We start from the raw sequence: 13,265 nt of genomic DNA, 5'->3' as shown, positions 1-13,265 counted from the left end.
CTCGCGCGAGAACTCTACTCTCGTTCTCTTTTTTTTTGTCTGTGGGATTGCGTGCGCCTTCGTTTTCGATTTCGTTTACCCACTCTCTTTCGAACGGGAGGGAAGGCAGCGCCAGAACGAAGCCCCCAACACAGACACACGCGAAACGCGCAAAGAATGCAAATTTTCCGTGTCCGTACAGGGCCAGTTTCGCTTTCCATGGACCAACACAAGGGAACGGGCCCAGCCGAACTGCAAGTTGCATCGGAGCGCTCTCGCGCTCTCTCTCTCGTTCTCTCGTTTGCTGCGCTTCGCGCGCACAATTCTCTCTCGCGGGCACGTTCGGCCGCTCGTCGTCGCCGAGCTTTGGAAAAGTAGAGGAAGGTCGGACCACAGAGCTGTCATTTCTTGTATCGTTTCGTCATTCCGATTCAAGAACGGATCGTGTGAATACGCGTTTTGTTTTATATCGTTGTTCAAAACGATTTTTATATTATAGATGTATAGTTTTGCTCCTTTTTTGAGTTGTTGACTTCACGGAAAAATTTGGGCACGTCGTCCGGGAAGACTCGCCGGGGTTTTACGGGAAACGGTGTCTGGAGAAGAAGAAAAAATCGCATATTTTTCGTTTCACGTGCAAGTTTCGGTTTTTCGTACAAGTGCAGCCTACAACCAAGTGACCAAAAATCGTCCAAGAAGGAAGAATACTAAAGTGGTTTCTCAACTTCAGCTTAAGGAAAAATTACACACAAAAATAAGAAAAAGAAAAAAAAAGTTTTAAGGAAGAACGACAAATGTTACAAATGTGTCTACCTCCAGCAGCAGTGCTGAAACCAAAATTGTAAAAGTTATAACCATAGAGAGTACTATAGTGGCAACAGAACACCGCACCCGGGTTCACAGTTGCCGGCAGCGCAGCGGGAAAAATCGAATTTTCCCTGTTCCAACCAACCCAGTCGATATCATATGACTGCCACCACCACCGACCATCGTCGTCGTCTACTTCGAGTGGAGCAGACGTCGTGCAGACGGCTCCCCAACTCCTGTGCGCCGCCCCACACCAGCAAGGACGAGAACGCCAGTGAAAAGTGAAATTTTCCTCCTCGCGGACTCAGTGCACACACACACACATAGACAGACAGATAAGGGGGCCGTGTTTTTCACGACTTTCACGAACACACGAGCGTGTGTTTAAGTGTTTGTGTGGGTTTTCCAAAGGAAAGTGAAAAGGAACGTCGTCAACGCTGAAGAACAAAAACAACACCCGAGAGTGTGAGTGGAAAACGATTGGGAGTTGTGGTTGAACCTGGGTTCACACGGAAAAGTGCGAGTTCCGGATAAGCTGGGAGTGTTTTTGTACATAGTTTAGGAAAATACATGATTCAACGTTGTGCGTAGAGTACGTCGCGTGTGACTCAGGGACTTGGTAGAACATACCGTTTGTTAGCAAATAACCCGTGGCCGGACCAGGAAGCACTAGTGACACACAGTCGAAAAGTGCTGCCGTAGCACGAAGTAGCAAGTGGCACACAAAATGTTCCAGCTAATTGGCAGTTTATCGACTTGACATAATAAAGAAAAACCGCAAGACGGGCATAATTGTAATTATAGCAAAAATGAACCGCGCTTTAATCAGCCCACAGTTATTAGCTGAAAGTTACAAGTGTATGTGAGAATGTTGGTAGTTAAGCAAGAAGAATGTTGTAGCCAATTATATTGAAGAATCTAGTGAAAATTTATTCTCTGTTACGCTAATACAAATGAATAACCCAATAGTTGAAAACAATAGTGCAAAGTGAAAATAAAAAGTTCAAAGCAAGAAACTATTTACAGACAGCAAACGGACCTCAGAACCTCAGAACACGACAAAGCTGCAATGATGATGCTGCAGCACATGTCGCCCCACTTTGTGGGAGGCGCCCCGACCACCGACCATCCCGGGCCATCCCCGGGGGTCACTCCGTCACCGCCACCACAAACAACCCTTACGCAGAGTCCTTCGCCATCACCGCCGCCGCCGCCACCGTCTCATCACGTTCATCTCGCGCATCCAGAAGATCGCCAGCCGTCACGGATCGTGATGCGCCGATCGTCGCTCCATCTGCCGTCCGACGACGAAGAACATCACTACAAATACAAGCGGGAACCGTACTCACGCCCTGGCACCCCGCCGGCAACGTTCCACCATCAGCAGCAGCAGCATCACCAGGCATCGCCAAGACACGCGTCTTATTCAGACGTCATCGTTCCCCAGCAATACCGACCCCGCTCGCGGACACCAACACCAACTCCTACGCATCATCACCAGCACCGGATCGCTTCGGTAATCCAGGAACGTTACATCAAGGAGGAACGACCTCCGCGCCGATCGTCGATCGACGAGGATCAACAGGTTGCTCAGTATTATCGCGATCACCCAGAGCAAGCTCTGCGTTACACGCGACCAGAAGAGGACGAAGAAGAACTCGAGTACGCCCGTCGGTACCATGCACGCTACGAAGCAAACCCGGACGAAGAGGAAGAAGACGAGCAGTACCGCCGACAAAGGCGACGACTCTCGGAGGAACGGCGGCGGCGTGACGAAGACTCGGACTTTAGCGACAGCCAGGTCGGCGGAGCGGTCAGTGGCGACACCGACCACTACCCAAAGTCCGAGGAGGAACCCGAGGAGGACGACGAAGACGACGAGCGTCCGCTGGACCTCTCGATGAAGATCAAACGGCGCATCCGGAAGGACTCGGCTGGCAGCTGCGACTCGGACGACTCCGCCGGGCCCGACTCGGACGGAAATCCCCGCGGCCAGGGACGGGCTGCGTACAAGAAAAGTCTGATGAAGCGATACCGTAAGTCACAGTGCGCAAGCACCCTTTTTTTCGCCCTCCTTTGATCTTGCGCGCCGAATCCGACTGGGGCGGGGGATTGACCTAGTTCTTGAGAGACGACCGACGGAGCGAACCCAGACTCTAGGGAGTGCGCGCGCGAACAAAAGAGTTGCAAAGAGGTTTGGGTTCTTCGCTAGTTTGGCTGTTTCCATATGGTTCTTGGTTTGTAGGGGAGTCGAGGTCGAATGAGATTTTTTCAGGGTACGTTCACAAAAATGAACTATTTAATGCAACACATCTTGTTCCGAGAACGGACCCCAATCTGTCGATTCTAACAAAACTGCGTAAAAGAAACCAACACGGAAAAAAGTTAATTCTCAAAATCGTGAATTGTGTTCATGAATTTGAGAACTATGATACTCATTTATAAATAAGGCTTTCTAGGCCCAGTGAAAAAATATAACTTAACACAAAAATGACACACTTCTCGTCACAGTGTCCTGATGCAAACAATCATCGAGCTCGAGTTGTCACAGCCCTGCGAAATATGTTGGCTGACATATCGGGCGGTTAGTCACAAAAACCCAGCTAGAAGTCGCCTGACAAAAAACTTCTGCTAGAAAGAGATAGGAGATCTGATGCAAACAATCTCCCAGCGGCGATGTAAACATACTTTGAATGTGTTGGTAAATTTCTGGCTAGAAAGCCTTATTCCTTCGTGGTTCTGATTTTCATGAGCACAATTCACGATTACGGGAATTGATTTTTTCAGTGCACAAAACTTATTTTCTCAAATATTTTGATCAAACATACCCCAATTCCCCTAACCGTTGACTTACAATCGTCGATTGATACTCGAACACGGCACCCGGCGTTCGATCTACCGCTGTGCGCTTTGCGCAAAGATCTGCCGGTAGCTCTCGTTACGGAACCTCCTCGAAAAGAAAAAAAGGGTTTTTTCGCCCAAAAAAAAACGAGTCGTTAATTGGAGTCGAGAACGTTTTCGGCGTTCGTTTTGTTCCCCTGGTTATATTCTAGGTCCCGCATCAGCGACGAATCAATCAATCGATTACTACCGGTAATTGCCCGAATGGAATTTGCATAATTCATGTTGTGTGCGCGCGGCATAATTCCTGCCCTCTCTCGTGGGAAAACCGGAAGGTTATTTCCAGGTTGACCTACTTTAAAGTCGGAAGGGACCACACCCTACGGAGTTCCGTCACACGCAGCAGCTCCAAAAAGTCTAGCGAAACGGCGAGAGCCGTTCGTTTCGGGTAGCTTGAAGTGAAAAATCAATAACGCCCCAAGAAACTGCCGTTTGGAAGCGGTTTCTGTGGTGATATCACATACAGGAAAAACGGAAAAAAGCCCCCAAGGCCAGCTCCGTAATGCGGTACTGGCAACCCTTCCGCGCTGCCAAACTTTCCTGACACACATTAGCCGTGTGTACTAACTATATACATACACGGGGTACACATACGCCATCGTCGTAAATAATCTACGAAAATTTCACTTCCTTTCGAGGCCCGTCCCGAGCACACAGAGTACCTTTACATCCTTCTTTGCCGGTTCTTCCTGGAAAGACATACGACTTCCTACAAACTCACTTGTGTTTGTCGTCGACGTCGTTCCGTGGAAAGCCACAGCGCCGTAACCGGCATGTAGGTAGGCCTCCGGCTTATATTGATCCACCTCGGGTTTGCCGCCGTTGTGCCCATTACACAACCCCACCCCAAGAATACATGCTACTCTTCTGTTCGCTTCTCGAGTACCTCGGTACTTCTTCAATGCAGTGCATTCAACGTTGCTTGGAGCAGCTTGAAGAAAACCACTCCTCCAAGAAGAACCTGTCCGTCTTCCTCACGGATTTGCATCCGCTGCCCCCTACGCCCTTCTGGACACCCCTCGTCTTCCGAAGCTCGCAAATGTACTGCCATTTGTCTTGCCAGCCAACCCGTCCCAAGACAAGACCCGGTTGAGCCGGTCCCCCCAACACTGCACAAAAGCGAGAAAGCACCCAACGCGTGCGTGTGGTTGTGCGCGGAGAGATTGTACCCCAGCGTTTCAAGTTCAAGGTCTTTTTCATTACAATAACACACTATCGCGCGCGCGAACGCGCGAGGAAGTCAAGAAAAGAGAGAGAAAAAAAACGGCAATACGCGTCAGAAGACCCGACGACTGCTGGTCGAAGAGAGACCGACCAGCTTAGCCAGTTCGGGAAGAGCCGGGAAGACGCGGCCTGACTCTGTGGTCGTTAGTGTGGACATGGCAGAAGTCGTCTTCGACGACGACGAAGAGCAAGACGAAGACTTGTTTGTTTGCGTTCTTCGATTTCCTCTTTCGCGTGGACGGTCGATGGGACCGGGAATGGCAGGAACACACCACGCCCCCGTCCGTCCGTCCACCGCAGCCGTCTGGCAACCCTGTAGAACCTCACGCAATGCTGCCACCGAACATGATGGATACGTGTGCGCGCGCGTTGGAATCCGATCTTCTGAACCCGATAACCGTGCGGCGGCAGCGGCCACTGCCCACGGTTGACTCTTGACTTGCGAGAGACCTGTCGAGACGAGTCATGTTGCGCTACCGGGATTTATTTCTGGCCCGATTATCTAACGACGCCGTGTGCGTGAACGCACCCCCTCAAAGCTGTCACCTTCACGTTGGCAACACTGAGTTACGCTTGGTTGCGCTCACCATCAGATTTCAAGACCAAACACTACAAAAAGCTGTGAACGTGGTCCGAATTCGCGTAATCCTAAACGTCACTCAACGCAGTGTTGCCAGATTTCCCGATATTTCTAACATCGCGACGAGTTCACAACGCCTCACAGTGCGTGTGAGAGAACGATGTTTTCATTTCATTATTATTTATTCGCTCCCATTCTGGAATGTGTTTTTGTTTCAAGCTTCGGAAATTCCAACTGCTGCCGACGACGACGCGTTACGTTTATTCGCTGCCGCGCAGCTGTGTGACGTTCGCGGAAATCTCGGCATCGCTGCGGCGTGCTACGACCTGCTGAAAATCAATCTTGAAACGAGAAGACGTCATTTAAACGGTTTCACTGGGCTCCGTTCTTTTGTGACCAATTTGGTAGTCGATGCGCCAGTTTCCAGAACAACAAAAAACGAGGTCCGTTATCAGCATCGGATTCCTCTCTGACAGTTAGAGGACTTCCTTTTTTGGCTGCACATTGCGGTTACTGAATTTCATGTTCCAGGTCGCGTCGTATCAGATTACTTTCCAGCATTCGGACGACGTGGGAAGATCGGGAAGGTGCATCGCTCGCAGCTACCTGAACTGCTTTTTTTCATGCATTCGCACAACAATGAAATGTGAAGAAATTCACAGCTTAATCGGAAATACACACAGAGCTACCGGGTCCGGGGGCATTCAGGTGAAATCGACCGGGAAGCGGTTCGGGGGAGACAAAACAAAATCGATGAGAAGCCGGCGGTACACACAGGTACGGTTTCTAAACCCCTGTGGGATCAATATTTAATCAGATTAACAAGATTCTTCGGGGTTCGGTGCAGGAATTTGCCGCTTGAGCACGACTGTGAGCAAAAATCGATTCCCGAACCATTCATTGAATTATTTGGTTCAATTTCAAGTTTGGAGGTTAACCAAGGGTACGTTCTCCGCTACATGTCAAAAGTGAAATGTTCGTGAACGAACCCCCGCTCGTCTGGCGTCGGTTACACAATCTCGGCATGCCGAGACGACGTCGTTCTAGCACGACGGAAGCACACCACGTAGCAAAACCAAACGGTCAGGTGACAGACAAAACATCACGTTCGGGAATTTCTCATTTGACGTTTTATGGGCCGATTGGCCTTGTCCACATTTCCACTAATTTGTTTTCGATGGGGCTGAACGGGGCCCGCTGCCGTCAGAGAAGTTGAAGTCGTGAACGCACCCCCTAATTTTGACAGTTTATCAGCAAATTTGGGGTGCGTTCACGAAACGTAACCAACGAAATTGCACAAACAAAGCATACGCTTTCAGCACACCATTAAAGTCACGTGCTACGCGAGGTGTCTGATTAACAAATTTTAACACGTTCGAAATAAATTGGTATTCGTTTGGAACGAAAACACTTAAACCTGGGGCATGGGCAAAAAAATCCTCCCAGGCCAGAAACCGCCGCCGCCGACTGCAAGCCAAAACATAATTAAACGAAAGGCACCCGAAACAATCATCGACCGGCGAACGACAGCTACAGCCCGGAGAGGTAGGTCATGGTCGATGAGTTAACAAATTAATTTACATTATGTATTCAGACATTTCTCTCGTGTACGTCTCTTCCGCCCTGTCCGGCGAGTTCCTCCGACGCATTGTAGCTATGTCTCCGTCGATTACAATCTCGCCGGGTGATTTTGGTGGATTGCGCAACGACATCTACGGCAACGGTGACTTCCCACGACGAAAGGTTGAGGAAACGCTGCCTGCACTCGACCCCAGGCGTGTGTTAATTGATTCGGCTGTCATAATTTTCCCCGGACGACCGTCGTCGTGGCGTAATTGTTCGCAACCATGTGCTAAGCGGCGAAAGATGTAATCGATTTTGTTGTGGTTCGGCGAAGATACGTGGCCGTGAACACGTGCGCCCAGGCATTAGTATCTGCGTGATGAGTTCTGTGAACGCGCCCCCGCTTGTGTGACAAATTCGATTGGCATTCTAATGAAAGCGAGTTGTCGTAAAAGTGCGGTTTCCGTCCCGTGCGGTACACTCCCTGAATCGTTAATGCCCGCCAGACTTCGCAGGAAGTCCTCCAACAGCATTATCTCCTCGGGACATCGCTCAAGAGTTACGACGCGGGGTCTGGCGTTGGGTTCTTGGGAAAACTGCCGCTGCCGGTGAAAGTTGTCCAGATGGTCGCGGTGAAGGTCGAGAATGCATTCCTCACCGAGTTCCCGGAACTTCCACGTGACGTCCGAGGAGGCGCCAGGTCGCTATCTCTCGTGCGGCGTTCTCCAGCGCGCACTCTACATGAGCGCTGCACTGGCGACGTTATATAACTATTAGGGTGGGTCATTTTTTTCGAAAGTGCTCGGATCCGGCTGAAATAAAGTCCATCTTGTAGAGGGTATCCATAAGGACTCTCATACCAAATTTGAGCTCATTTGGTTGAAAACTGGCTTGTCGCTCGGGGGTTAAAGTTTACATGGAAATTACTATGGAAAACGCGTGCTTTAACTTCAAACGCTCCTACAGGCTAAGCGACAAACTATAGTCCACACTTACACTAGGTAGCCGTGTCGGGGGTGGTCCAAGGAACATTTTTCTCTAAGGGTTCATGGTCATCCGTTCAACCCTGAGCTTGCGCAAAGCCGAAACATCCGGCGACGCCGGAATCCTTCGAAATCTCAGTTTTAACGGTCAACGCATGCTACGAAACTATGACAGAAGCATTGTTTGAATGAATGAAAAACGCGACGCCGAACGTCAACAAACTAAAATGGAAGTCATAAGTGAGAGGTTGCGCTCTCCCAGCAAGGTGTTTTACTTGAAAATATGGTAATAAAATTGAATAAGCAATTTGAAAATAAAACTCAGCGGATCGGATCAAAAAGTTTCAGTTTCAGATCAAGCGGAAGGGCTATGCGACGATTTCGAAAACTCCTGGGAACCGAAGGAAAATCTCAACTGCCTGGATCTTCTGGAAAAAATAGCGCGCGAGGAAGGCGAGAAGTGGGCCAGCAGCCACGGCAAGCGATCTTCGACGGACTCTTACTCAAACATGGATCGGGCCAGAGAAGATGTTGAGAAAGCGCCGCCAAAACTGTAGAGTCTGCCGAGAGCGTCGAAAAGTTTGATGTTGGAGGACATAGCCCCACCTCCGGTGGTTCCGGCCAAACGCACAAAGGCCAAAAACGGAATCGAAAAGGACACGTGGCGGAGAAGTTGGAAGGAGTGACCAAAGAGGACGGAGAACGGCTGTTCCTGGTTCACTGGAAGGAAGTTAATGAGTTGGAACTGGTTCAGTCCAGGTTCGTTCAGAACGTACTCCGAAGCTTCAAGAGCCGTATTATCTGCAACAACGCGACCAAGAATAGCGTGCAGTAGAAATTCAAGTGATACAATGTTAAAGATATCCATGAAACTTTAATAAAATAACTTTTATTGGTCTACAAAATAAACAAAAAAAGCTATATTCTTTAGTTTGTTTCTCACAAATACAAATAGTATCAAGGTATGATAACCACTTCATAAAGGCCAATCCATCCCTATTCTGTCCTTCCCGTTGGCTCTTCCGGAGAAAATCCGCCGACGATGCCGCTGGCCCTGCCAGGCGAACCCCAAACCGTCTATTCCGCTGACCCTGTGCGTCGACCAACCGCTTCCCTCCATAAAGTCCAACCGTAACTACCTCCACGTGTCCTCTCTATCCCGAAGACTCCTTCCGTGAACCCCTCGCCATAGATTCCGCTGGCCATGTGCGATGATCAACCTGTTAGACGATAATCTGGAATCACTAATGAACCGTTCTTTTTTGCTTCCATTTTAGTTTGTTGACGTTCGGCGTCGCGTTTTTCATTTATTCAAACAATGCTTCTGTCATAGTTTCGTAGCATGCGTTGACCGTTAAAACTGAGATTTCGAAGGATTCCGGCGTCGCCGGATGTTTCGGCTTTGCGCAAGCTCAGGGTTGAACGGATGACCATGAACCCTTAGAGAAAAATGTTCCTTGGACCACCCCCGACACGGCTACCTAGTGTAAGTGTGGACTATAGTTTGTCGCTTAGCCTGTAGGAGCGTTTGAAGTTAAAGCACGCGTTTTCCATAGTAATTTCCATGTAAACTTTAACCCCCGAGCGACAAGCCAGTTTTCAACCAAATGAGCTCAAATTTGGTATGAGAGTCCCTATGGATACCCTCTACAAGATGGACTTTATTTCAGCCGGATCCGAGCACTTTCGAAAAAAATGACCCACCCTAATAACTATGCTCACTTACTTTTTCACGCTAATAAAAACAATCCAGGACAAGGTTGTTTAACTTTTATATAAACATCACACACAGCGGCGTACGGAGTCAGTGACGACGACGACTATGAAGCTGCTGCAATAGCTGGGCTGAGCTTCACCGCGGCGTTTACTCACTCATTTTGCACATTCAGCGACGGCCTCTCGCAGTATGTGCTCTCCGTGTTCTTCTCGCACACACACACACTACTTCTACTTGTTCCCGCCGTGCATCGTGATGCAGCGCGACTTGTCGTCCACCTCGATCTGTCTGCTGTCTACGCCCGTTTGGTTAAGATCTGCGGGGTTCGTTCACGGAACTGAACTGCGGAGTGCGTTCGCAGAGGTTCCTCTTTGTAATTCAATTGCCGTAGCCAGGATCCTTTCCGAGGTTGAATAAAATTTTAATCAAGACATCCCTTCGGAAGTCGGACGCATATGTTTCATGTATCTTTTATCAACTGCCGGTTCCCAAAGGAGGAAGTCTCTAAATCTTTATTACACCGCACCATCACTGTGTCCTCACCTTCACTTTCCAGTGAGAGTGGTTCGGGGTCGTCGCTTTTTCATATCAAGCGGCTATAAAAAATGTATTTTGACAGAACAGAACAAAAAAACGCCAGAAACGGTAAACTTTTCTTGTCTTGCGTCTTTCCGGCATCCTCCGGATCCGGCTACTGATTTCATTACCCACACACTCAAGCCGGCCTTTCTTCCCTTCTTTTCCCATGGCAGCAGTCTCCGTCGATTCCGACCAGAAGGTCTTGAACGTCCTTAAACATAATAAAAACATGAAAATATTTGTTATTTTTATTCTGCCTTGTTTCCATGGCGTCGTCCGGACCCCCGCGAACCTCGCATCCGATGCGACCACACTGCACCGCCGCGCCGCGGCCCAGTCTGGCAGAAACAAAGTCATAAATATTAAATATTTAGTCGTAAAACCTTTTTCTTCCCCACCCCTCTCTCGTGTCGCTTCCTGCCCCAGGACACCAAAAACTTTGGTCGACGAACTGCACGGAAAAGATCCGTGGCCGAGACGCGCGCCCCAATCAATATTCACCGGAGACCCCGGCCGGAATTTGGCGGGACCGCCTCGTGCATTCGCAACTCAAGAAATCCGTTACAAATCGGGCCGGGCAATTAACACATATTTTTTGTACCTTTAGGACCCGTAAAAAAGCGAATCTCACGACACTTCAACTTTTATTGTTTTCTGATTTCCAACAATCCGGCGATGAAATTGAAACGAAAGAAGCGCTCACTTTACGACCTTTTACACGACACGATTTGGTTGATCCTTTTTGAGTCCTCCCTGCTTCAAACAAGGATCGTAAATCTTCCAAGAAAGCCGAAACCTCTGGCTTCTGTTGTGGCTACCGGCAAATCATGTAAAATATGATAGGTCATAAAGCTGACATTGGGACACACTGCGTGTGCACTTGGAACACGGTCGATACGGTATCCTAATTTTAACGATTTCGACAATTGAAACTGCAGCGATTTGCACCGTTGCGTTTTTTTAGGTCGGACCCCTAGCGGAAAACAACGCAAAATTTTTGACAGTTCGACGCGGTTGTGCTATCTTGTCGCACGTCGCTTTTTGACGTTGCGCGAAAAACGCGTTTTAATGTTTGACCTTGAATTAACAAAACGAAGAGCACGCAATGTAAACAATAATAACAAACCAGTTTTGTTTGGCTGACTATTATGGGCACTGTCCCGAAGTTTGGTTTTATTTGGTTGCCGAAGTCCCGAGATATAATTAATTAAAAATGTCTACGGTAGTCGGGCATGTACGTGTGTCAAACGCGTTCTGACCTGAAATTCCTTTGGACAGTTGCCGCACTTGCATCATTTTTCGGATTTGTCAAGATAGATAGATAGATTTCTTCAAGTTTTTGTTGGATATCTCAGGATTGCACTCGAATTTTGGGGATCTGTGAAGGTCAAAAGGTGAAGTATTGAAAGCTCGACAAAATTGCTCTCAACTCAATTTGACCCAAAATCGACGTGCGACAAGATAGCACGATCACGACGAGTTGTGCCATTGCCGCCATAAAAGCCAACATGGCGGTGCGGCTAACGCCCATCAATCACCGCGGAAAACCGCAAGTCCATAACTTGGGTCGGCTAGACCGGAGTGCGTACTCGTCTGAACCAGATCGACGACCAGAGCGCGACGACGGGTGATCAATTGGTCAGCTTTTCCAGCTGCGCTGGAGCTCGGAGATTGCGCAAATCAATGGTTTAAAGCTCGACGAGCTCGCGCTCCGCTCTATAACCGGATAAATCTACATCTATTTGCCAGTCGCTTTGTCAGCTGTGTGCGGGCCGGAAATTTGCACCATACTTGGGAGCGAGTCTACACCCCAGGCCTATAGGGGAGCACTTCCGCCATTACACTGAACGTGCGCCCCAGCAACCCAGATACTCACGCGTGACCACAGCGACGACACCCACTTGCATAACTTCCCGTGTTCAACCCAAAAACACCTCACCTGAGCGTGCCCCGTACTCAAAGCAGAGAGCCCCCCGAAAAATTTCGCAATTCTTTCCGCCATCATCATTAAAGCCCTACCATCTCTGCCCGTCGGGTTGTTGCCGCAACCTCATACCCATACGAGCGTACATGACTCTAGAGCATAAACTGCGCGCGCGAGGTTATGTAACTCGGCGCGGCGACCGAAAATTACCGCGACCTGTGCGCCGAACAACATTTCAGAATGAACGACAATAACAACAAAAAAAAAATGAGTTCAAAAGCCCTGCGGAGACTTGGTCAGTTGGGATCAAAGTGACCCAGTGCAGTCGCCGACCAGCCTACTATGAATCACGTGTTGGTTGCAGTTTTTTTTTTTTTTTCTTTTCAACGACCAAGTGCGTTAAGTGGCCAAGTGGAGTGCGTTCTCACACACACTCCTACTCTCGAACATTCCAAGTGGACAGTCGTCGCGACGCGACGCACTCTGTGCAAGATACTTAATCATATTTTAATATATTTTCACTTTCTGGGTCAACGTCGTTGTGTTGGTGCGATCGGAACGCTCGCGAGTGCGTGCGTGTGTGTCTCGAGCGTCATCATCGCGGCTGCTCGCGCTGACAGCGCGAGGGAATCTCCTCTGGCAATTTAAATTTCAGCGTTGAATCAGCCGAAGAGACGGATTGCGTCCGGTTTGGCGTAGAGGTCAACGCGACGACGACGACGTCACGGGGAAAATTTGGTAATCGCGGATTATCGCAACGCGTCGCGTTTTGACAGTTGAAGCGCGGGGGGTGCGTTCACGCAGTGTTTGGTACGCCTTTTAGGGCGTACCACTCGCGTCGCGAGTTCGGATGTGTGATGTAACGCTGCGAGGAATGAATGAATGGGTTGTGGTGGAGATAAAATCTTTTCGTTTTTTTTTTAGCTGCGATCGGCTAGCGGAAGACCTCCATTGAGTCTCGCTTGTCTCGCGAGCGGGATGTAGGGAAATAAAGATTTCATTAGTGAA

The 13,265-nt window shown here is 49.1% G+C and overlaps 1 protein-coding gene across 1 annotated transcript in view; it reads left to right on the top strand.

The window, feature by feature from the left end:
* The first annotated feature begins 424 nt into the window (after nt 1-424).
* The window catches only part of LOC120432628 (ecdysone-induced protein 74EF-like), a 60,044-nt gene continuing 47,203 nt past the window's right edge, over nt 425-13,265 (top strand). The window contains 1 exon segment of the mRNA XM_039597878.2: nt 425-2,822. Coding sequence (XP_039453812.1) covers nt 1,856-2,822 — 967 coding nt within the window. The 5' untranslated portion in view covers nt 425-1,855.

The sequence above is a fragment of the Culex pipiens genome, chromosome 3 (assembly GCF_016801865.2).
Source record: "Culex pipiens pallens isolate TS chromosome 3, TS_CPP_V2, whole genome shotgun sequence".
NCBI lineage: Eukaryota > Metazoa > Arthropoda > Insecta > Diptera > Culicidae > Culex > Culex pipiens.
Note: the sequence above shows the minus strand (reverse complement) of the source record. Positions and strands in the feature narration are given on the sequence as shown.